Raw genomic sequence first — 26,970 nt, 5'->3', positions numbered from 1 at the left:
TTTATTATCTACTTCATGCTTTTAGACATTTTCAACTAATATCATAATTTTGAATTGAATATTATTTGTTGAATGGAATATTCCATGAAAAATATAACTAGAGTTATCTCTCTTTTAACACAGTAAAACAAAAAGTTGATATGTATCTATCCTAAGACTTACGTTCACATTTAGTTAGATTGATTGATTGATTATTGGGTTTAACACCCAGGCAGCAATATTTCAGCTATATTCAGGCGATGAACATGAAATGGATTATAAAAAGAACATGAAATGATGATGAAAAGAAAAAAGGGATGGGACACAAGGACAACAGGGTCGACAAATTTTGATTGCCACTAGAAAAAGGGAGGGATGGGTAGGGTTGAGCAATTTAGCCTCCTGTGGAGGAGCGCAAAGGTTCCTACTCCTATCAAATACCACAACAGCATGCTTTAACGTGTGAGGAACTTGACATCTTTCCTAACAGGGTGCAACACTATGGTTTGTGGTCAGGTTTTCCGTATTATAGCCTTACAACCCCTGCATGAAACACGCCAGGGGTCACCCCATTCCACCACCTGGGACACACAACCCAGTTGCTCTGTGGGCAGAGCACCTAGCCCCCAACTAGGTTTCTGAGCATTATTTAGTCGCCTTTTACAACAAGCTTAGGGCCACTGTAGGTCTATTCTTTTGACACCCGGACCTGCACGGGGCCACATTTAGTTTGAAATGAAACAGTAAACATTATTAATAGGACTGAAGAATAAATGTTTATATTGACTAATGATATCAAAAGGAATATAAATAGCTGATTAAAACATGAAATGCATAATAGCTATTTGTATTTGGTAAGTTTTGTCCAACTGACATACATGTTGATGGATAATAAACTTTTTATATACTAAGTACATTATTCTGCATGGTATAGTAGGGAAATCCAGTTTTTCAGTTATCAGTTTTAAGTAAGATTTTTTAGGAAAGTTAAAAAGTTTGATTGTTAGTTTTAAATAAGATTTTAAAAATTTTTTAAAAATCCAAAAATTTGGTCACTTGTATTTCTATGTTCATTTTCTTGACTAAACTATAATTTTAAATAGAATTACATGCAGGCAGAAATGTTGTGATTTTAGACAGGTAGCAGGTTTCCAACCTGTCTAAAGTGAACTCTGAATGATCCAAAAACCTGTCTAAAATGACCCCTGAATGATCTAAAACCTGTCTAAACTGAACCCTGATTGGTCCTAAAACCTGTCTAAAGTGAACTCTGAATGATCCAAAAACCTGTCTAAAGTGAACTCTAAATGATCCAAAAACCTGTCTAAAGTGAAACCTGAATGATCCAAAAACTTGTCTGACCTGAACCCTGAATGATCCAAAAACCTGTCTAAACTGAACCCAGAATGATCCAAAAACCTGTCTAAACTGAACTCAAAAGACTTTATTAACTGAACTCTGAATGATCCAAAAACCTGTCTAAACTATACCTTGAATGAGCTAAAACCTGTCTAAACTGAACTCAAAAGCCTGTCTGAACTGAACTCTGAATGATCAGAAAAATCTGTCTAAAGTGAACCATGAATGATCCAAAATCCTGTCCTAACTGAACCCTGAATAAACTGAAAACCTTCTAAACCAAACATCTGTCTAAAAATTTAAATTTTAAAACTCAAAAGGAGTTCTATTTAAACAGATTTTACTGTATATAGACATTATTAGTAGGTCTACCACACATTTTGAAAACACATTGATAATACAAACTTATTTTTGTGAAATGTATAATATTGAATCACCATATGATATAAGATTGCCAAAAGGGAGAATTGCAAAGATGAACAATTTGGAAATCTTCTTAAATTAATAAAAAAAAGTAACATTTACTTCCTTCTAAGGTAAAGGGAAATTAAATTTGAATGTCATAACATGTGGATATTTTTCTTTTATGTAGCTCCCCAATGTGTAATTGTTATACAACACTCTGCATTTAATATTTCAAACAAATGGCATTTTATTTCCCAGTAGATCCAAGAAGATTCTTTTTTATGGTTTTTAGTAGACAAAAGTTCGAAATAATTTTTAATTACCATTTTTTGCTGTCCTTAAATGGTATGAACTTCTCTATTGGTCTGAATGTAGACCATAATTTAATTTATTCCAACTTATAAATTATCCTGTTGGAGCTTGTCCTACAGGGCTTTCATCACTTTAAAATGATAGCTGTTTGTAATTAACTGGCAATGTATAGACACTTAACTTGTCCTTATCCTGGGTCTGTCTGCTGTCTGTCTGTCTGTAAAGTTTCTGTTTGAAAACTTGATTTCCAGGTCCAGTGACCATTTTATTCCCTGCTACATCAAGTAGTAAGGTAAAAATCAAAAATGTAGTTTCAAGTTAGGTTATTTTGAACATTTTGCATTTATTTTGTACCGTTAGATGGCACTGGGTATGACATGATGTTACTTTAATTATCTGTTTTGTACCGTTAGATGGCGCTGGGTATCACATGATATTCCTTTAAATATTTTTTTTGTACCGGTAGGTGGCCCTCAGTATCACATAATGTTCCTTTAATTATCTATTTTGTATCATTAGGTGGTCCTGGGTATCACATGATGTTCCTTTAATTATCTATTTTGTACCGTTAGGTGGCCCTGGGTATCACATAATGTTCCTTTAATTATCTATTCTGTACCGTTAGGTGGCCCTGGGTATCACATAATACTCATATAATGCTGGACCATTGAGTTGCAATTTCATTGAAATGCACTGAAAATGAACATTTCAAGGGCAGATAACTCTGTCAAAAACCTAATTTTTCTAAGATTCTATTGAAAAATTTCTGTGCAAAGCCAGTAATGCATAGATCAACTAATGGTCTTTTCAAACAGAGAAAGTATCCTTCAGTGTTATTACATTGTCAGATGGGTGGGGTTTTGACATGCATGTCTTCTGATTTTTCCCAGTTTGCCTGATTCTTACAAATACTTACACTTAAACATTTCAGTGGTTTCAATGAATTTTCTTATAATGTAAAAGTAAGAGCTCTTGCACTTGGTGTGCACAATAATGTACCTTTGTTGTTTTTTGGGTTTTTTTTTTAATTGATAATTTCTCAAATGTATAATGATATTGCCTAATGAACTATTACCTAGAATCAGATTAAAATTCATCCTCCTAATTCATCTGTCTGTCTAAAATCTCTTATTTGGTATCTATATAAAGAACATCTTAAACAAATGCGTTCAAACTTTGAAAACTGATTTATTCAACGCTTCATAGTTTTCCTTTCCTCGTTTGTCTACCCCAGACGACTTTTTATGAGCAACTCTACAAGTATTTCTAGAAAAGCAGAGGACGCTTACCCTACTGGTGCACCTGGTCCATGCTCCCAGTTTTTAGTCCGAGTTGCTCATTTGCTTTTGTTACTTTGTATGTATGATTTTAGTTACTTTATGTTCTTTGTTGTGTATGTTTTCCATGTCTGGTCTTTGTCCCTGGATTACATTCTTTTGATTACCGCTATAACCTCGGTTCCCTTGATTACTCTTTGATACAAGGAAAGTTTTGTAAAAGATGTTTGTCCTGAAGTGAATGCATGCTGAATAATACATGTTATATGGTTGCCCTTTGGCAAGTATAAATATAGACTCTCCTTCAGTAATTAGTAGTTTTTAAATTGTTTCTCCACTTGAGTGGGTAAAATTAAATTTCAACTTGCAAGCTTTAACAACCATGTTGAAATCTTAATTTTATCATAGAGAGTGGAGCAATAATTCAATTCATCAATAAACCTTAAGACACAGACCATTTTATTAACTGAGGGAAAGGGTAAGTCTTCTTGAAAAAAAAAATAATGTTCAAAATTTTGGAGAAAAGATTGTTTCCCTCATCCATTGAAAACATTTTTTTAAATGATTCTATATTTTCATCATTACTGAACAAGGCTGATTTTCATATAAAAATATTGATTTTGGTCACTGCAGAAATACTTTTTAAAAATATTGTGTTTACACAAAAAAAATTCTTATCCTGCATCAAATCCCTGACCATTCCCCCTCAGGATGAAAATTGTCGATAGGTAAGGAGAATTGGTTTCTTCCATGTAATCCCAGAAGAAACCTTTGAAAATGTTAAATGGAAGAAAGAGTTACACAGAAAAAGTCACGTACATTTTAAATCACCTGCTAAGAGTGGGAGAATTTAAGTTGTATATTTTACTTGCCCTTGGCATTCAGGCAATTTTAAATGTCAGAACCTGGTTTCTTGTGTAATCAATTATTCCAGGATGTATAATGATAATATATGAAAGTATTTCTGTTTTATTAATTTTTGTAGGAGTTTCACAGGTTCATGTAAACCGTGAAATTTGATACCTCTAAAAAGTTCTTTCACAGTTATTTAACATTTTAAAGTTTCTCATGTACAGGTCAATCAATACTGATGATGATGAGATGGTAAAACCACAGTATATTCCAAAATTAGCCCAAAGACAATGTCAGGATTCAGATGATGAATCAGATCTGGACTCTTCAGACTATGATGACAATGAAGATGAATATCATTTACAAAGACACAGTAGAAATTCTGTGGATTCTTCACAAGGAAAAGGTTGGCTTGGTTGGTGCAGTGTTGTATGATAGGAATAAAGAATTTATTGTTGAAAAACTACACAGCTTATTTTACTCTTGGTGGAAAATGATGATGGCAGTCAAAAAGGAACAATAATTTTGGGTATTAAAAGAATAAAATCTTCGTGTTGTATGGCATGTGAAGTGTTTTTGATGTATTGGGGTACCCAATATATAACCCATAGCTTTTCAATAACCAAACAGAATTATTTATTCATTTTTAGCTCACCTGATCATAGGCCGCGTGAGCTATTGCCATCACTTGGCATCCATCATCCTCATACGTTGTCGTTAACAATTTTTCAAAACTCTTCTTCTCTAACACTACTGGACCAATTAGAACCAAACTTGGTATTGATTTTCCTTGGGGTATCCTGCATAGAACTGCTATGGGGATTTTTGATCTCTCAAAAAACCTGGCCACCGTTACTAAAAATAGAACGTCAGTAGTGTATCAGTGGTCCAATTTTCATTTAATCTGTTAAGCCATGTTGTATTTATTGCCCTTTTATGATGTTTTTTTGCTATTTATGTTCCTTAGAGTATTTTTTATAGAACTATAGTAGGGTTTTTGATCTGTAGAAAAACATAGCTGCTGTTACTACAAATTGAACAAAGGGATCAGTCAGAAGTTTTTCTTATGAATCTCCAAAACCATTATGCTTAGCCAAATTCTTTCAATTGCTGAAATGATCCTTATTATAATGCACACATAAGTCTTTCTAGGGATTAAAGTTGTCTCCATGTAAGAGTTATTGCCATTGAAAGGTGAAGAATGACATGTTTTTTTTTTTTTACAGTTTTCCGCCAATATCTGGAAAATTATGATAGAAAGAAAGAAACTTTCAATTTCTGAAATGATACCTATGATAAGTCCTGCCAAAGTCTTCTTGAGTCAAAATTGTTGGACAAATCCTTGTTAAATTAATAGCCCTTGAGAAGCTAAATTTTAACAGGTGAGCGATTCAGGCTTTTATTAAAATTTCATTGATAATCTACATGTACATACATGTGTAAATATATTCAGATAGTATAAGAGTAATCAAGGGAACCAAGGTTATAGCAGTAATCAAAAGAATGTAATCCAGGGACAAAGACCAGACATGGAAAACAGACAAACACAACAAAGAACAAATAGCAACTAAAATAATACATACAAAGTAAAAAAAGTAAATGAGCAACTGGGACTCCACTAAAAACTGGAAAATTCATGTTTTAATATTATAAAATATTGTTTAAATATTATAAAGGAAAATAAATACCAAACTTGTATTTGATGAATAATTTATTGTGGTCATCAGCTGTCTCCTGGTCATATTGTTTAGTAAGTTTCTTTTGACTTAGTTTTCAATTTCTCCTGATCAGGTAGTTGTTGGTAATATATCCTGGTAAGTTGGTTTTGTTGGTGATATATCCAAGTCAAATGGTTGTTGGTGATATATCCTGATCGGTTGGTTTAGTTGGTGATAAATCTTGATCAGTTGGTTTAGTTGGTGATATATCCTGATCAAATGCTTGTTGGTGATATATCGCAATCAGATGGTTTAGTTGGTGATGTATCCAGATTAAATGGTGGTTGGTGATATATCCTCATCAGTTGGTTTAGTTAGTGATATATCCTGATCGACTGATTGTTGGTTATATATCGCAATCAGATGGTTGTTGGTGATATGTCCTGATCAGATTGTTTAGTTTGTGATATATCCCGATCAGAGGGTTTAGTTGGTGAAATATCCCAATCAGATGGTTTAATTGGTGATATATCCTGATCAGATGGTTTAGTTGGTGATATATCCCAATCAAATGATTGTTGGTGATATATCCAAGTCAAATGGTTGTTGGTGATATATCCTGATCGGTTGGTTTAGTTGGTGATAAATCTTGATCAGTTGGTTTAGTTGGTGATATATCCTGATCAAATGCTTGTTGGTGATATATCGCAATCAGATGGTTTAGTTGGTGATGTATCCAGATTAAATGGTGGTTGGTGATATATCCTAATCAGTTGATTTAGTTGGTGATATATCGCAATCAGATGGTTTAGTTGGTGATATATCCTGATGAAATGTATATTGGTGATATATCCTGATCAGATTGTTTAGTTGGTGATATATCCCAATCAGAGGGTTTAGTTGGTGAAATATCCCGATCAGATGGTTTAGTTGTTGATATGTCCCAGTCAGTTGGTTTAGTTGGTGAGATATCCCAATCAGATGGTTTAGTTGGTGAAATATCCCGATCAGATGGTTTAGTTGGTGATTTGTCCCAGTCAGTTGGTTAAGTTGATGATTTGTCCCGATCAGATTGTTTAGTTGGTGAGATGTCCTGTTCAGGTGGTTTAGTTGATAATATCTCCCGATCAGGTGGTTTTGTTGGTGATATATCCCGATCAGGTGGTTTAGTTGGAGATATTTCCTGTCCAGATGGTTTAGTTGGTGATATATCCTGTTTAGATGGGTAAGTTGGTAATATATCCTGACCAGATGGTTTTGGTGGTGATATCTCCTGCTCAGTTGGTTTTTGTTGGTTATATATCCTGAGTAGATAAATTAGTTGGTGATATTAAATATTTAATATGTACGGGTACCTGAATGAAAAACTAACGCCATAACTGTTTCTGAATAAGAAATAAAAGTTAATTCAGTGGTATTTATTTTTACTTAAGATAGGGTTTAGTGATCTTTTGGCCTAGTTTTTTTTTCATTTTTGTTTCGTTATTGTTTGTTTGTTTGTTTGTTTTTTTGTTTTTTGTTTTTTTTTTTTTTTTTTTTTTTTTTATTATTATTTTTGAGAACAAAGTTTGCTTGGTAGTGTGCTCTGTAAGATTTTACGTGAGTCAAATGGCTTATTTAAGTTCCAGATTTAACGAACGGTTTTGCTGTTGTGGGTACCTAATTATTTGACTCCATATATGTTATTAACAATCTTTTGCGTCTTCGCCTAAGACAGTTTCTGCAAAATTCTTGTTGAAAAAAATGCATTTGTGGTCTCTTTTTTTTCATGTCGTTGATAGATTTGTATGTTCACTTGTATATCATCAACCTAAAGCAACATCAAGCTAAACTATTTTCCTCATTTCTCGGTTAAACACTGCTGTTTCAGATGTACTACTAAAAGTAGTCGTGCTATTATCACGTACAACAATAAAAGAATTGTGAAGAGTTTTGTTGGTCAGGTATATTAAAAACTTTTTTAAAAATTATTCGTGATCAAAACAAATAAAGATACGAGAAAGTACCTTTTCGTGCATGCAACAAATGTAACAGAAATAGTTTTGAAACTTGTTTTATCAATGCCAAATAAGACAATATAGTTCGTTCGACTTAGCCATCGACGTATTAGGCAGAGCACGTCTTTAGGTTACAGACCACCAATTCAACCAATGAGCATTTGGAACATACACAAAAATAGTCCTACCCAAAAATTATCCTGTTCCTCATAGTGCTGTGAAAAAAGTTCTCATCTTATTTAAAAAAAATTAAACAGTTTCTGAAAGGAAAAAATATAGGTGCATTTTGCTTCTTGTGATGTGAAGCCTAATCTCCATAATGATGTCTAAATATACCCCTATCTTGTGAAAACACTGGGATTTCCCATGCTATTTGTAGACCCTTCACTTCCGCTGACCAGTACTGCTCTGCAAGTCTACTAACCCCACATGCCATTCTGAGGATTGTGAGCTGACATATGTAGAATCATGCTGATATATAGTCCTCTGCAGGTTAAAGTTAATGTAAAGTCCAGAGAAGACATTGAATATTGTGAAATTAGCATAGAAGCCTATGGGAAGTGGAATTAGTGGTTTCTAGCCTTAAGTCCCTAAAACACAGAGAAAACGAATATTTGTATATATTTTGATATGATTCAATTACGCACACGTTTCCATAAATCATCTTACTTTTTTCAAGTTGCTCAATATCAAGATTGATTAGAATATCGGTACCAAAATTACCGAAGCGTGAACAAAGGGACTATTCAAATAAGGCAAAATTCAAAATGTAAAAAACACAAAAAACTAAAGAACTAAGCAATATGAACAAAGAAGCCGAGTGTGATAGCAGGTGCTCCAGAACTGACATACAGGATGATGATAGAGATCCAGTGTTAAAAAAGCAAGATAAGCATGCGGTATCATTGCTCAAGCTAATTATTTTTTTAGAAAAGTTAAATAATGTTTGATCGTTATTGTAATACAAAATGTTCAAATTTTTCCATTATTATCAATAATTTAAATAAAATTATCTGTCTCTAAATCTAAATTTGTTTAATTGATGTCTTGCTACTGTCTCCTACTGCTTTTAATTTTATAGTCAAATCTTTTTTTCTAATTCTCCTTTGTGTTTATATGCAAAACGATGTCTATGTTTCAATGTTAAACTACGTTTAAATGACATGAAATTGAAGTATATTATGGTTTATATCCAATATGTCATTGTTTCACCCGGGAAGGACAGTAATTTGCGGTGTCGCGTATTCCCTGTCGTTGCACCTGCTTCATACTCAGTCTGTTAGTTTTTGAGAATTCCTCATTTATTTTCATTTTCCTAATAATTATTATTCTTTTTTTTAATGATACTTTCTCTTAAAAAAAAACTCTGCAAAAGTTTATAACCAAAGTCAGCTTTCTACTACACAACATTAAACATGCGTTACCATAACATGTTAGGAATATTGATAAACCATACTATGTTTATCAATAATATATGTTCAGTAAAATATTCCTTTGGGGATAAACATAGGAGGGCGACTTCGCATGTTTACTGCCTCAGATAATGAAATGGAAACTTCTTGTTAAATAATTGTTTCTGATCTTTAATACGAAACAAACAGTCGTAACTTAGATTTATCCAAGTAACTACCGCGTCTCATTGTAATCTATCTCCCTTGAGGGTCGTGCAGACATCTCAAACCCAAGTAAATTTTAACCTAGAAATTAGTTGCTTCTTAGATTTTACGCCATGTTTTTCGTTGGATCTTTGGATTAATTTAATTCTCTAAATCAAAATGGGTTTTAGACATTTTCAAATATTGTTTAAAACGTGAAATTTGTTGAACTTCTTGTCAAGGAAGACTATATTCGGCGACCAGAATTACATAGTTTTGTACGTTAACTGGGTAGATATTTCTCCGTATAACTACCAAAATACCATTCCTTCCAAAGTTTAGGCAAATATATTGCTCCATGTCAAATATATGATGTTTTAATTTACGTACATTTGTAAGACATGGACCTATAATGATATTAAAGCTACTTAATTTTTATTTTTTAACTGCAATATTTTTAATAATTATGTGATATTAACTATTTAAGTAGCAGTCTTTGTAAGAATCATCCAAAATCTGAAACAAATGTGATACACCCCAAGAAAGGCTACAAATTTGAAATCTACAGTGCATTCTATATAGCTTTTTTTCTCCTATGAACATAGGTTATATGAAAAACCACATGTTACTTTCTGTTTACTATGACATTTTAAACGAAATATCAAAAATAAATGGCTTTCCAACCATGAATCACATTTTGCATGATTCTTACCTGGAGTGCTACTTAAAATTTTGACGCAGAGAGTTGGACTGTTTTCCCAAACTGAACCGAACATTTACAAGCATGTGATAAAAGAAGTGAGGGAAATTTAATCGAGATCTGTCCCTGTTATTGAGAATGTCGGGAGCTTCTATTAATGCAAATGTGACACCCCTCCTTTCTATTGGAATTTTTTTCATTTGTAAAATTGAAAATAAATCTACATGTAGCACCCCCATTTTCTAAGGAACCCCAGCTGGCACCCTCGTTTTCAAAGTGTCTACATCGGCCCCTAGGTAGGTGCTGAAGGTTTGAAATTGTTGTAGTGTTTGTAAATTGCACGTTTTTTGCAAACCATTTTGATGGAAATATATTTTACACATGCTAAGAGTTTTTAAGTTGTTCTTTTACACACATATTGTATTTTTAAATACATGTACATCTATACAGTTCAGGTGTGTTTGATTTGATCCCAGGAACTTAACTGACATGTATGTACATAAAATGCAAGCAATGTGTACATGTATGTTTAATAAATACATGTACATAAATCAAATGAAATACTAACATACATTCATAAATGTAGCAAACTATGAAGTATTTAAAAAATGAAAAAAAATTGTTAAAGTACATGTAGCATGATTTCAAAGCAGAGACATAAACAATGCATCTGTTTCAACGGTAAGGATGAAAGGAGGTCATGTGGCATATTCATCACTTTCAGTAATTGATCTTGAACTATCAAAAAGGGGTGTCTCCAGTGAATTAAAGTATTTATTCGTGTAGCCTAACAACTTTTTGAGCATAATAAGTCGCCGTTTATGACATTCCTGCTGGAAATTTTCCTAAATATCATGTTAGAGATGGTTTGACTAGATTATGATTGTATAAGCAATTGCCACATGTGATACTAATTTTAACATGCCATGTTCATTATGTCATATATTTTAACCATACTTAAAGTATGATTCTTGAAGGGGTGTGATATAAGTATGGTCTGTGAAGGGTGTGTGATATAAGTATGGTCTGTGAAGGGGTGTGATATAAGTATGGTCTGAGAAGGGGTGTGATATAAGTATGGTCTGAGAAGGGGTGTGATATAAGTATGGTCTGTGAAGGGGTGCATGCGATATAGGTTTAGGGGGTTGATATAGGGTATGTGATAAAGGTCTAGAGGTGTTATATAGGGTATGTGATAAAGGTCTAGAGGTGTGATATAGGGTATGTGATAAAGGTCTAGAAGTGTTATATAGGGTATGTGATAAAGGTCTAGAGGTGTGATAAAGGGTATGTGATAAAGGTCTAGAAGTGTTATATAGGGTATGTGATAAAGGTCTAGAGGTGTGATATAGGGTATGTGATAAATGTCTAGAAATGTTGTATAGGGTATGTGATAAAGGTCTAGAAGTGTTATATAGGGTATACAACATACCCTTTATCACACCCACAGACCTACAGTATATCGCATAATTATCCTATATCACACCCTAGACCTTTTTCGCATACCCTTTATCACTCCCATAGACCTACATTATATCGCATATCCTATATCACACCCTAGACCTTTTTCGCATACCCTTTATCACTCCCATAGACCTACATTATATCGCATATCCTATATCACACCCTAGACCTTTATCGCATACCCTTTATCACTCCCATAGACCTACAGTATATTGCATATCCTATATCACACCCGTGACCTTTAACGCATACCCTTTATCACTCCCATAGACCTACAGTATATTGCATGTCCTATATCACACCCTAGACCTTTAACGCATACCCTTTATCACACCCATAGACCTACAGTATATTGCATATCCTATATCACACCCTAAACCTATATCGCATTACAATACTCACAATCTTAGACCTACATGTATATTGTAAATCGTATATCACACCCTTTGACCTATATTGCATACCGTATTTCACACCCTTAGATCTATATCGCATACCCTATTTCACACCCATAGACCTATCGCATACATGTATATAGCATACCCTATATCACAACCCTAGACCTATATTGCAAACCGTATATTACAGCCTACACAGAACACACTTGAAGTATAATTAAAATATGTGATGTAATGAACATGGCATTCCAAAATCTGTATCATATGCAGTATCAACCCTCGACCTACATAATACCGCGGGCCAGTGGCCCTAAGTGGGTTAATACAGGAGACTCGTGATACCACATATGATACCTTATTTGGTTAAAATACATGCATTTTTGCAATTAATAATTTACATTATATGTTAATAAATATATAATTTCATATTGGCCCTGTTATAGATTTGAGGTCTTTCATATTGGTCGAGGCGGTCGTATTGGTCCCGAGGCATCGCCGAGGACCAATACGGTTGTCGAGGCCAATATGATTGACCGGAACCTATAACAGGGCCAATATGAAATTACATATTTATTAACCAACTCAACTAGATGATTTATAGAACAGTTGTTTTCGTATTTTACCAAGAACATATAGGTTTATTTGCATTATTCAGTCTTAAATATACTTTTTGTATAAAATGGAAGATTTTTTTTGTGTTTCTGCAGCTTTTAGTCCTGGTAATCAAAGTTCATTAAATCCAGTTCTAACTCAAAATGGCGGTGTCCAACGACCGGAAGTTAAGATGCCGTATTGGCCCTAGTTCGATCCATATTGGCCCCGTATAGATGCCCGGTTTGAACTCATATCAATTAGTCAGTTTTTGACATCTTTTAATGTATTTTTGGTAGTTGGTTAATAATATAACTTATTGCATTTATGAAATACAGTGTTATGATTTTTCCCCTGATTTCTTTCAACAGTTATCACATAGAAATTTCACTATATGTAGTGAAAAGAAAGGACTTTTTGTGTTAGGACACTATTTAAGCATGAAACAAAGTTTATGATTCTCAAGTGCTGGTACATGTATGTGTAGCTCGAAGCAGCTGAAATGGTTATGTCAATATTTCTTAATAAAAAACTATACAAAAATGAAGCCTGAATTCTTAGCACTTATTATTTTGTAAAACATAAGAGTTATTTTGTATTGTAATCTTATAAATATTTATGAAACTAGCATGCAGAAAAAATGAAAGAAATGCACGTACTTATTGAAGGCATATAGGTATAAAGCACTCAGCCTAAGCGCAATAGTGATACATGTACATCATAAAAAGTGGTACTCATGAGGTATGGGATCACTAGTAACCTTTTGTTTTGGAGAGAAAAAAATGGATTTATACTAAAGTACATTTTTGACAACATATTCCCTGTATTCACCACATCTCTGTATCATTGACTTTCCAACTGAAAGGAGTAGACCGATGATAAGGGACACAACTCTTACAAATCACTGGATCGTTTGTATTTACCACACCATTTTACATCAATCTCATGTAAGCATCAAAGTAACTCCAACTGATTTCATTTTGCTTCAAAGGAAAGCTTGACAGACTTTGGTGAAATTGCATATTATACAAATATATCACTGATTTCAAGAATTGTGTCCCTTACCCTAGGTCTACCTCCTTAACTGGAATCTTAAATTGCTTAAATCTATGAGATACAAAGTTGTATTTAGTTTAAAGATTTTTATCCTACATATAAGTTTTTTACAACAAGAGTTTGTATCCTTGTATGAATTCAGAAATTCATGGAGAAAGGTAATCATTTATAATAATTGTAAAAACGTCCACTGTTTCGACAAATTATACACAGGGCCTTATCTAGATAGCAATGACAAAGACAAGTTTTAGTAAATTCTGTTTGAAAGAAAACAAAATTGACATATTTGTTAATTTAATCTGTTACAAAACAAATCACTGTCATGGGTTTTACTGGCTTGATCAGTCTACTAATTTCTGCACAATGAATGTTTTGTAAGTTAAATTTATTTATTTTTAAGGGGCTTCGTTCTCTATCGTTGAATACTGAACTTGCATTTAATTGACTGACTGATTGCTTGGTTGAAGTTTTTCCGTCCTTTGACGAGAATGATATAACAATCGAACACTACTTTGTACTAGTCCGACATACTAAGTCTGATTTTTATAGTGCTAGCTAACAGAAGCAACAACCTTTGGTGTTTGGTGAGATTCGACCGTGGATCGAATCCTCAACTTCCCGCACATGAGGTGAACATGCTACCCTGAGATCACATTATATTTATCTTTGTTGACGTTCTAATTCAAAACATTTTTATGTCTATGTCGCTGCTGCTGTTATTTGTATTTTTGTTTTATTTTTATAGTTTACGAAACAATTCTGATATGTGCCGTCTGATTTTTCAGGAATTGACAATAGAGATACTGTATAATCATATTCTATGTTAGAGAGAACATTTGTCCCTTTGACAACTGATCTGTATGTAAATCTGGCCCTACTCACTGTAAGGATCATTTGTGTAGTCTTTAATTTTGTACACATCATTGGTACAGAGGATAAAGTTGTTCTAACATTGATTGAATTGGTTAATTTACTGTAAACATAAATTTTCGGTATTCCTGAGTTTTGCGGAATCTGTCAAGTGAACATACTTGCTGGTATCAATTTTTACAGTTTACGGGAATGATAAGCGTATTATTGTTCGCGGGTACAATTTTCGCACTTTTCTGTTCACCGTTATTGCTGCTCGGACGTTAAACCCCAACGAACAAACAAACAAATTGTTCACCGCAAAAAAGCAAAAATTAGTACACCGCGAAAATTAAAAGTTTACCGGGACAGTATACCTACCTGATTAAATGACACCTGTAGCAAGGTAAAGATAAAATCTCCATCTCAATTTTCCAGTAAACTACATAAGGAAGTTCAGTAGTTAACGTGCATTCAATCCAGAGAACCAGCAATACTCCGGGGGTTACTGGGGTTAATGATTTACTCGCTCACACAAGCGAACACAGTATTTGGTGCAATAGGGTCGTCAGCATATTTACAACATAAGTGACAAGTTCTGTTCTATTTATTCATAACCAGGAAAGTGCAAAAATGTCATTTGGGAATCTATTTACTTAGAACTACTTTCATGTTCATTTTTTTGTTTGTTTGTTTGTTTTTGTTTTTGTTTTTTGTTTTTGTTTTGTTTTTTGTTTTGTAGGTTTCTATGATAAAGGTTGGAATTTATGTTCAAATTGAACGATTTGATGGGAACTTGTGACTGTAGAAAATATTTATAAATATCAATATCAAAATCTATTATTGAATAATTAATGTTACTGAAAAAGAGAAATAAAATGGTCCAGGCTTAATCTGTGCTTTTTTTAATTTTCCGAGGACTTCCGGAAGTACCATATCAAGTGCACCGAGGCCATTTATGTATAATAGTCATAGAGTCATGTTGCAAACACCACTACCTCGTTAATTTTATATTTTACAAATATTCCAATAATGTAATTTTTTTTAATATTTTTGTTGACGCTGTCTTTAGTTGTGCATCATACTTGAAGCTTAGTGAGTACGTTGACCGCTTTTTCAAGATGTAATAAGCAATATAAACGAGTGCAGTAATGTTATTTAAACCAACCTTTATTTTTAGAAACTATTCTAATTTAGTTGTAATCAGTTTGCTTCTAAAATAAATAATGAGTTTCAAAACTATTTTTGCATAATGTTGATTGCAGGTAGTTATTCTTTTGTCATGATAATGTTCGTTATTTAATTTAATTTTAATGTACATATATTCAACGGGGGCACCTTATCAGAAAATTGATGGGGGATGTTCTCTTGGTTGTTCAAAACACTATCCACTCCATTTTGATGGTTCAACGTACACCACGACAAGTAGTTGAAAAGATAGACCCCTTGCCAGAGAACCTTTCCAATCAATCAATCAATCAATCAATGCTGTACGTACATATGTAAGATATTTTTGAAATAACACCTTTTACAAATTTTCAAACTTTTTTTCATAAAATCATACCTCAGGGGCGGACCCGGACACTTTGAAAAAGAGGGGTGGTAGCAGGACATTTTTTTTGCCATTTTTTGTCAATTTTACGCATGACTCGTTTTGTCCGACTAGACAATTTGGCTATCTAGAATGTCATGCTATATTGCCCAGGATCAAACTTAAGAAAATGCGTGCTTTGCCTACGGGCTAGTTCTATTTTGTTCAACGAAATCTTTTTGTTCAACCTATATTATAAGGGTGAGTAAATTTCACTCTAGACCAGTTTAGTTAGGGCAAATCTCCTTCTAATACACCCTAAAACTTCTCCTTGACTCGCTCCGCTAGGCCCTGAACTCTTTTTGCGCCCCCTCAACTCACTACATTAAATCCTGATTCCAGTGGTGGCTGAAAGGATTTCTGGCAGGTTCATATCATAATATTTTTATGGACTAAAAGTACTAATAAAAGTCATTCGAACTTAAAATTAAAGATAATCAAATATTTATAGATCTTAGTTCCTTGGCTGAAATAAACGCGGAAAAGTCTCGCCTTATCTTTGTTTATATTTGGCGCAGCCAATCAAAGCAAATTATGAATGAATACCTCGATCGTTTGTATCGCTTCCTGATTAGGTTATTAGGGAAAATTCACGCCAGTATGTTGTCTTTTATTATTGTTCGAACTGAGATGATGATTGGAATTAACAACAGGAAACCTTACAAGTTAAACTCAAACTGTCAGGGAACGCTCCCGTGGGACAATGAACCAAGACTGGTGTACACAAGTCGTCGTCAAGGAAACAAGATTCTAGTCTCCGACAGAAGGTTTAACTACTAGAATGACAAACGGCTGGTATATATCGACTAATCTAACTTCAGTCTATGAATGGCCAAGTCTGTGAATGATAACTATGATTACTATGATTCGAAGTTTGTATCATTTCATCGAATGGACAAATTAAAGTACGCCAAGAACACCTGGTTTGGATCTATGGTGTAAATAGAATTAAAGGCCGAGGGAAGCGAGACAAGAATATATTTGGGGATTGACTTTTGAGAAAAATCCAGTCAAAGATTTAAAGCACATTGCATGTATCTAAAGAATACAGCTTGAGACTAATAATATCTCTTACTTTTTGTTTGATATTTAGCAATGAGAAGTCTCAAAATATTAGAGAGGAAATATGTGCACTCCATATATAATACAGAATGTTTTATCCCTTATTTAAAAGTACATGTAATAAGTACAATTTTGCATGCTTGATATATCCATGTATATAATGCCATATCATACCCTCCAGTCTAATGTGGATTTATGAGTGCCTGATATAAATCTACTATAGACAACCCATAGGACAGTAGTATCGTGCCCTTGCGTGTAATTTCCCTCCTGTATTAGACCTCAGTTATGACGCAGTTCTGGTCATCTGCAACCCAAAATATGACTGAAGCAGAGGATGTCCGGCGCATCAGAGAAATCAATGAAGACGACACTTGTATATTCGTCGATGACATGAAAAAAAAACTAACAAAAGAAGGAAAACCTCAAGTGCTGCAAGATCAAGTATGACTGATATAAAAAATAAATGATCTACTAGAATAAGGACAATTTCAACATCGTCAATGGAACAAAAACTACATTCGTTGTGCATTTTTTCTAAATAAGTGATATTATTACATGTACCTATCTAAATTTTGTTGTTTATTTATTTTAGGTGCATCTAAATGGTGTTTTATAAATATGGCACCACACTTGATAGTCAGTAATAAAAACGCTTGACCTTAGTTATCATTCCCTTGGGGTTCTAACGTCCACTGACTTGTCTATTTGGAAAATCATTTTTCTTTCCTATTATTGACCGCAATCATCCCATGTATTGTCCTTGCGGTTCAGTTAACTGTACTGAATATTGTATGCGTTTACTCGACTAAATTATGTTCGATTTCTCATTCAGTATCCCTGTACTTGATTAACTACGAAAAACTAATCAACTTGTGTCCTTATATCAGAACACTTTCTATAGATTTACTCAAAACCCTATCGAGCTTTAGTCAGGCTAGAACAGAGAACGGTATCTTGACCCAACACTTTTTTAAGGAATAATGTCTGCAAGTGTCAAATATTACAATAACTACACTAAAATGTATCGTTGTCCTTGTCGGCGGAAGAGACGTCTGATCTCACTGCTCGACGGGAGAAGATAGTCGGTAATGGAGAGTGACTAAACTATTCGAGAGGCAAATTGTTCCGTTCCAGGCATGAAACATCTTTGAAATTTCCGAGGACTTCTGAAGTACCATATTCAAGTGGGCCGTGGCCATACATGTATGTTTAGTCATTTAGAATAATCCAAACACAAGTGCTGACAGTTTCAATGTACAATGTATTAAAACAGGTATCGGGAACGATTTTACCATTTCAGACAGGACGGACATACAAATATTTTGCATTGAAGACCATTTTAATTACCCCATATTACCAGGAAAAGGAAAAGTCTAGACTAATATTTCTAATTCTATAACCGCATCACAATTTCGGCTTTGAATGAAAATGTTAAAAGTCTCGTGATCAAACTTTTTTAGTTGATTCAGAACGAATACAAAAATACAATAAAAACGTCTTAATATTAATTTCATTATTATATCCCTGTTAAGGATTACTTAGGAAATTTCAATTATATTGATCTTTGTTCAACTGTTTAAGTTCAAAGAGGTTGAAAATGTGCCGACATATGCGAAGGAAGCAAAATCTTATTGGTACTGTTTGTGATATAGGGACACGAGGCCTTACCGCGAAAATGTGCAACTATTGGTACGGCATACCGTACCTGTCAAAATTATTGGAACGGTCGGAGCAGTACCAACTGTACCGGTTCCTACGCACATGTGCTGTACGCACAAGGCTTGATTTTAAGTATTGTTTAATTTGCATGTTGTAGATCAAATATGCAAAATGGATTGCAAAATTACGAGGAAGATGGGGGCTGTTCCAGAAGCTGTTTTGGTCAATTTTCGCCGCAACCTTACATTTTCAAACAAAAGGGAGTCGAACTGGTAGTCCTCCTGGATACACCGATGATGAAATCTACTGTGTTGGAATGATTTCCTGAAGAGAGATTCAGGATATGAATACCAGAAACAAGAACATTAAAAAAAATAAGACATGCAATATTTAAGTTGAAAAGGCAATTAGGCCTCTAGAAAAACTTGATAAATAGTGAAATCTGAGTGCATTTACCCCCATAATTCTGAATTGTTCCTTCAATAAATCTACTTCCGGTTCGTTTTTTGTACATTAACCAAAAGGCTCCCAGGAGCCTGAATCGCTCACCTGGTTCAAGGCCGATAATTTTAACAAGGAATTGTCCAACAATTTTGACTCAAGAAGACTTTAGTAGGACTATCATAGGGATCATTTCAGCGATTGAAAGTTTCTTTCTATCTATTATAGCTTTCAAGATATTGGCTGAAAACTATATAAAAAAAGTCATTTTTCATCTTTCAAGGGCAATACCTCTTTAACTCTTGCAAGGAGTCGCTTGACAACTTTGACCCCTGGAGACTTTTGAAGGCCTCATAATAAGGATCATTTCAGTCATTGAAATAAGAATTTGGCTAAATCCAACGGTTTTGGAGATATATGCGAAAAATTACTGTCTGACCCCTACATGTATGTTCTATTTTTAGTAACGGTGGCCATGTTTTGCGACGGATAAAAAATCCCCACATCAGTTCTATGCAGGATACCTCAAGAAATATTCATACCAAGTTTGGTTTCAATTGGTCAAGTGGTGTCAGAGGAGAAGATTTATGAAAGAAATAATATTCAAAATAGCAAACAAATATCGTAAAAGGGAAATAACTCCAACATTGCTCAACAGATTAAAATGAAAATTTGACCACAGATAGATCTCATCATGTTGAACACTTTCACTTCGTCGGAATTTGGCGAAACGGTTCTGGAGATATATGCGAAAAACTACTGTCTGGCCCCTATGTTCTATTTTTAATAACGGCGGCCGTGTTTGGCGGGCGACGGATCAAAAATCTCCACATCATTTCTATGCAGGATACTCCAAGGAGCATTCATACCAAGTTTGGTTTCAATTGGTCAAGTAATGTCAGAGGAGAAGAGTTTTGAAAATGTTTAACGATGACAACGGACGACGACGACGACGGACGCCAATGATGGCAATAGCTCACCTGGCTGAAGTGCTCTGATACGCATTACCGTATGTATATAAATGGAACACGAATATGAACGTGTTTCAGGTGAAACCAGCCGCTTTTTTTTAGACTAGGAAGAATACAATATTAATACAAATTTCAGTATATTATCGCAGTGCATGTTGTAGGGAGTGAATACCGGTATTTCTCCAGATTAAATTTTAATGTAATTTATCTTTTTCGTGTACTTTCAGCGAGTAAGTAATATATTTCCTTATATCATATACATATGTTTATTTAAACCTTACATCGTCTACCTATATCGCATACCTTATATCACACCCCTTCACAGACCATACTTGATGTATAGTTAAAATATATTATAATATGATGAAAGTGAAACCTTTTAACGCTCCCAAAGAAACATTAATTAAAAACAAATACTATCTTTAAAAAAAAGACCGACGCAGTAAAATTTTGTTATTTTTACTTATAAGTTTTTATGTTTCATTCTAGAAAATAACACATGGTACGCAATTTTTAGTTTTTGATACAGTTTTTTTTTTTCAGACACCACTTAGTTATCAGTATATGGCCAATCGGAAACAGAATTGCGATCAGGTGTCTTGCGTTTCCATAGTAGGGCGTCCTTAAGGGCAAAGAGTAAAAAGCGAAACTATACCGACTGCGTCGGAACAACTTTGATAATTTTTGTCAGGTACGATTTGATATATTATACTTATAACCTTCAAATATGGTAAATTTTGTAATGATATATGTCCTAAAGCATTAAACTAATTGTCATGGTCCGATATGTCCATTGGCCGTAATGTCCGGCATTCATAAGGAAGTATTGGTTTTCATGGTCCAAAATTTGTTTGGGTCGTATTGTCCGGCACTGGTAAACATTATGATTATTATAATTTGCGAAACGTCTTAAAAGATTTCTTTCATTCGCTTTATTCTGTTTCGATTTCTATCGTTTAATAATGTTTTTATTACGATTTGATTCATTTTATCGAATTGTTTCGTTTCGATTCTTTCTTGTATCAATTATTTTCGTTTCGTTTTGTATCGTTTTCGTTTTGCAATTTTTATGACCCGAGAATTATGAGTAATTTGAAGGGAGCGTAAATGGCTGTATTATCAACTGGGTCATGTATATTTATGGACAGAAAAGGCATCAATATCCAGTTTGTGCATGTAAATTCAGGAACTTAAAAACAGTGTAATGGCAGCTTCATTTTCGTACACTGAAAAATGTGATTGAGAACAGAACCAGTCTCAGTAGCGTTTTTGATTAAGATCAAAACATATCATATTTTTTTCCAAGACGTGGATTGTCAAAACAGTCAACAGAAGACGCTCCAATGTTTACGAAAATACCATTACCCATAATTCTGTACTATTGCCAAAACGACCCAAAGACATTTCGGACCACGACAATCGAACCAATAACCGTGACTTGCGCAATAACGTATATCCGTTTTTGAGTTCGTTTATAAACATGGTGTTTGTGCTAATTAAAAGGAATAACTGCGAGGTTACCTATACAAATAATACAAACAAATAAAATCATTAAAAAAAATTAAATCAAAACACCTGCATACGGTTTAAATAATTCGGGAATGTGCACGAGCTCTACAGAAGCCAATGCGCATTCTCAATTATTTTACCTTGGGGTGATATAGGAGTCTCGGGTTGATACAGCATGTTGTATAGATTTTGACATGTTATATTCAGTATATATGTACAGGTACTTGTACAGTCGAAATGCATGCACATACTGAGCTAAAATGCTCATTGTACTTTTCACCAAGACTATACTATAGAGAATCCTCCTTCCTCTGTGCACACTTCTCATAACATCACTGACCCAAACAAGAAAACAACCAGGAATATGAGCTCTGAAAATGTAAACAAACTAGTATTAAAAAAGCCAGAAAGGTTCTTTGAAATAATGTTTTTTCGGGAGCGTTAAAAAGTTTCACCTTCTTCATATTATTGATTACGCTATTTCCGTAAACATCTGGGCGCCATACTGCAGACTGTTATGGTCAACCCTATCTTGGAATTTGTATCTAATTATCGCAACTTGCGAATATTTTCCGAGACTGGTTTGGCTCTCAATCGCATATATACAAGTATACGCAAATGAAGCTGCCATTCCGCTATTTTTCGGCTCCTGAAAATGTAGGTACAAACCGGATATTGATGCTTTTTCTTGCCATAAATATACAAAACCAGGTTGATAATACAACCATAAACACTTCCTTCGGGAGCATATAATGGGCATGACATGTTAAAATTGGTACACATGCTGAGTGTATCAACCCGGTAGTCCTTGGGGTGATATAGGAGTCTCGGGTTGATACAGCATGTGATATAGATTTATTTGTCCAGTGTGGTGGACGTGTTTTTCAACAAACTGTCGGCATTCCAATGGGAACAAATTGTGCTCCTTTACTTGCTGACCTATTCCTTCACTCTTATGAGGCTACTTAATAGCTGATCTGATCAGAAAGAAAGAATATCGTTTGGCTAGATCCTTCAATCTCAGTTTCCGCTATATAGATGACGTATTTTTTTTAAACAATCCTAATTTCGGGGATTTGATACATTGCATCTACCCAAAAGAACTTGAAATAAAGGATACTACAGACACTGTGAAGTCAGCCTCATATCTTGACCTATACTTAGAAATCGATGGTAAAGGAAAACTATGGACTAAACTTTACGACAAACGTGATGACTTTTCATTCAGAATTGTCAACTTTCCTTTCATCTGTGGCAACATCCCTTCGGCTCCTGCGTATGGAGTGTTCATATCACAACTCATACGTTATACCAGAGCGTGCCGAAACTACGCAGACTTTTTGTATCGCGCTAGAACTCTAACAAATAGGCTTCTGGAGCAGGGTTATGTTGCTACAAGATTGAAGTCATCACTACAGAAGTTTTATGGTCGTCATCATGAACTCGTGGATCGTTATGGTGTATCCATTAGCACCATGAAAACCGATTTATTCAACGGGTCATAGTTTTCCTTTCCTCGTTTGTTTACCCCGGACTTGACTTTTTATTAGCAAGTCCGGGTGTTTCTAGAAAAGCAAATACGCTTAACCTACCGGTGCTCCTGGTCCATGCTCCCAGTTTTCAGTGGAGTCCGAGTTGCTGATTTGCTTTTGTTACTTTGTATGTATGATTTTAATTACTTTATGTTCTTTGTTGTGTATGTCTGTTTTCCATGTCTGGTCTTTGTCCTTTGATTACATTCTTTTGATTACCGCTATAACCTTGGTTCCCTTGATTACTCTTTGACACGTTATATTCAGTATATATATACAGGTACCTGTACAGTCGAAATGCATGCACATACTGAGCTAAAAATGGCACCAAATTATGGAACAACATTTACAATTTTTCAAAACATTACGAAATCATCAGTAAACGAATAAGTTAGAAACATATCATATAACAAAACTATTTTACCAGACGCTTTTGGAAAGTATAATTATTTTAAAGATGCCATTACCGATTTTACGCAGACGACATCTGAATCCATTGACTGAATTATTTACGACATCAAGAATTCAAGGGCGAAGGTTCAAAATTGACACACTTAAATAACGTGTACTTTTTAGGTTATATAATGTATGCTACGTTTATTAAACACAAAAGACAAAAATTGCCCAAGGTTAACGCTTACCCGAGGCAAGAAAATATACTTACATCGAATGATGGTTTATTTATTTTAGGGGTTTTTTTTATTCGATTTGTCATCATATGAAGTATCATGGGAGTACAACATATATAAAAGCAATACTTTGAGAAATACATTAATATTTTAAATTGCCTTCTTAGAATTAAATCATTTTTTCAAATGGAATAAACTTAATTAATAATAAAGGGCATTGAAAATAAGATGTTAATGAAATATTCTTTAATGCATGTATTTAAATCAAAAGGCAGAGGGATTTGACAGGAATAGTAAATGAGCATCTCCATCGCTATAATCAGGCAGAAGATTGAACCAAATGAATTCAATTGATTGAAAAAATGCTTAATACACTTTAGAAAAGTGAAATGAGAAAAACGGTAAAACCAAATTAGAGTGAATAGAAGCTAATTTCAATGTACCTGAAATATGACATTTTTTTTTTTTTTTTTTTTTTTTTAAATATTACTACTAAGTTTAGGGTATCATATATGAATAATCTTTGCATAATCAAAAAAAATTTAGGCACCGTGGCAGCTTCGACGAAACATAATTGTTTTTTTTCTGGATTTATGAAAGCTTTTGCTTGTTCTAAAAGATGTTAAGCGCAACTCGTTCCATCTAACAATTCAGCAGATTTTAAACTTCGTAATGCAGCTTTAGTTTATTTTGTACTTGGTGCATGACAATCATTGCCGGAAGCTACATAAGGGGAATAATCCAACTGAAGTTACAACAAACAGAGTTGGGAGATAACCACCAAAGGAGTGATCACACCTCGCAGTACTTTTTTCTTTACTTCACGAATAGCTATTGGGTAGTACATGTATTGAATTTGTAAAGTGGCGCGAGACGAGAGTAGGCGGGGCTTAATTGTTACTTTTCGTTCGGAACGGAGCCTACTCTCAAAGTTTCCAGGGTCAGAGGAAATTCAGACTAACGGTAGATAACCTGTTAAATTTACAAATTCGGTACAGTAGCTTTCCAAGCGGATGGATCCGGGGGATGAACCTCCCTTTTGTTGGGCCAGTTTGTTATGAAATATTGTTAAATGTTTAATCGTATTGGGCGATATAATGAATATGAAGGGAATAACTCCATAGGAAATTGGGCATGGGAATGTGGTATGCCATGATGGGCGATGGGATTGGGAAATTGGCAATCGGTTTGGGTAGTGAATAATGGGATTGGGTAATGGGCTTATCGGCACTAGGGAGAGCACATGCAGATATTTTAAAATAGAGGATTTATGAGGACCACAGGCGACAATCTTCTCATTTGTACCTAAATTTGTGCAACAAAAGGGGTTCGAGAGAACCACGTAACCCCGTCCCAGGATCCACCATTGAGTAGGATGTTTCGCCTGTAAAAGAACTTGAAAGACATTTCAAAGTGCATACACTTGTAAACGCGTGTGCCTGTTCCGTTATACAATAAAGAGGCATAAACGTATTTTGTTTTAAGTAGTACTCATTATCATTATCATTAATATCATCATCATCATCGTCATCATTATCATCATCACCATGTTAGTCTGAAAGATTTGGGCCAGTCTTTGTCATTCAAAACATGTCTGATTAATTAAGTATTACACATGTACTTTGTACTGGTGACATTTTTTTCTTATGGTATGTTACCTATGTGTTTTACATTTTTCGTATACATGCAGATACCGAACATCATATACAAAAATGTAAATTCATGTATATATATATATATATATATATATATATATATATATATATTAGACGCGTCGTAACTAGATTCTGAAGTCTGCTGCATGTAGATTTTTTGCATTTTTATACGTCTTTTGTATCAAAAGGATAAATCATTTTTTATTGTCATTTCATAACACAGAAAATTACAAAATTGTCCCCATTCTAATGCATTGCTCACAGTACATGTTACACTATACAGAGTCTAACAAAAACACATTAGTACAGATAAATATCAGGTAAGTACAGGTACAGATAAACTTGTGTGACATCTATGGCAACAAAATCCAGCGCCCTAGACCACTCGGCCAGGTAGTATAGCCTATAAAACTGGGAGCGTGGACCATGTGCACCGGTAGGTTAAGCGTCCTCTGTTTTTTTCTAAAAACACCGGCCGAGATGCTAATGAAAAGTCCATTGTTGACAAAAAAGGAAAGAAAATCTATGAAACGGTGCACAATTTGGTTCTCCTGCATGGTGCAGATTGCAGATACACCTTAACGGTCCACGAGTTAATGATGACGACCATATTACTGTTGTGATGACTGCAATCGTGTAGCAACACAATCTTGTTCATGAAGCCTGGTAGTGAGAAGTCTAGCACGGTACAAAACGTCCGCTTAGTTACAGCAAAGCTCGGTTTGGCACAACGTATGAGTTGTGATATGATAACTCCATGATACGCAGATGCTGAAGGGATGTTGCCACAGATAAAAAGAGGTTGACATTAAGGAATGAAAAATCATCGTGTTTGTCGTGTAGTTTGGTCAATGCTTTTCCTTTACCGTCGATCTATAAGTGTAGGCCAAGTTAGGAGGCTGTTAGTCTGTAGTGTCCTTAATCTCAATTTTTTTTTTTTTTTTTGGGGGGGGGGGTAGATATCAGAAATCGCGAGGTGGTAACCTGTGATGAAAAGTTACTGCAGTACTAGACTAGAACTGTCACGATGCATTTGGGGAGGAGACGAGAAATCATTTTTTATTCATGTACAGAATCGTCAGTCGTTGTTCTTGTAATGAGTAGAGTTGTCATAAAGCGCGCTTGTTGTGAAAAATCGTGATCGTTATAGGTCCTGACACAAACTGATAATGCATCATAAATTGTTCTACAGTTGTCAGAGATATTGTAGTTATTTTCTATGTTCGAAGTATTATTAAAATGTAACTGAAATAATAAAAAAAACAACAGAAAACGAATTTTTTTTGTGATACCAGTCTCTTCCTCACAGTCGATTCCCCTAACGACACAGCCTCCATACTTCCTGGTAGTCGATTCCCCTAACGACACAGCCTCTATACTTCCTGGTAGTCAACCCCCTAACGACACAGCCTCCATACTTCCTGGT

The 26,970-nt window shown here is 34.5% G+C and overlaps 1 protein-coding gene across 1 annotated transcript in view; it reads left to right on the top strand.

Annotated features, from left to right (window-relative positions):
- Nucleotides 1-4,748, top strand: part of LOC148601086 (uncharacterized) — an 83,563-nt gene extending 78,815 nt beyond the window's left edge. Inside the window, exon 12 of the mRNA XM_088554354.1 lies at nt 4,409-4,748. Within this exon, the coding sequence (XP_088410480.1) occupies nt 4,409-4,619 (211 nt within the window). The 3' untranslated portion in view covers nt 4,620-4,748. The remainder of the gene's footprint in view (nt 1-4,408) is intronic.
- The last annotated feature ends 22,222 nt before the right edge of the window (nt 4,749-26,970 follow it).

Source organism: Perna viridis, chromosome 12 (assembly GCF_037379345.1).
Source record: "Perna viridis isolate PV_CMFRI_1.1 ecotype Kerala chromosome 12, ASM3737934v1, whole genome shotgun sequence".
Taxonomy (NCBI): Eukaryota; Metazoa; Mollusca; class Bivalvia; order Mytilida; family Mytilidae; genus Perna; species Perna viridis.
Note: the sequence above shows the minus strand (reverse complement) of the source record. Positions and strands in the feature narration are given on the sequence as shown.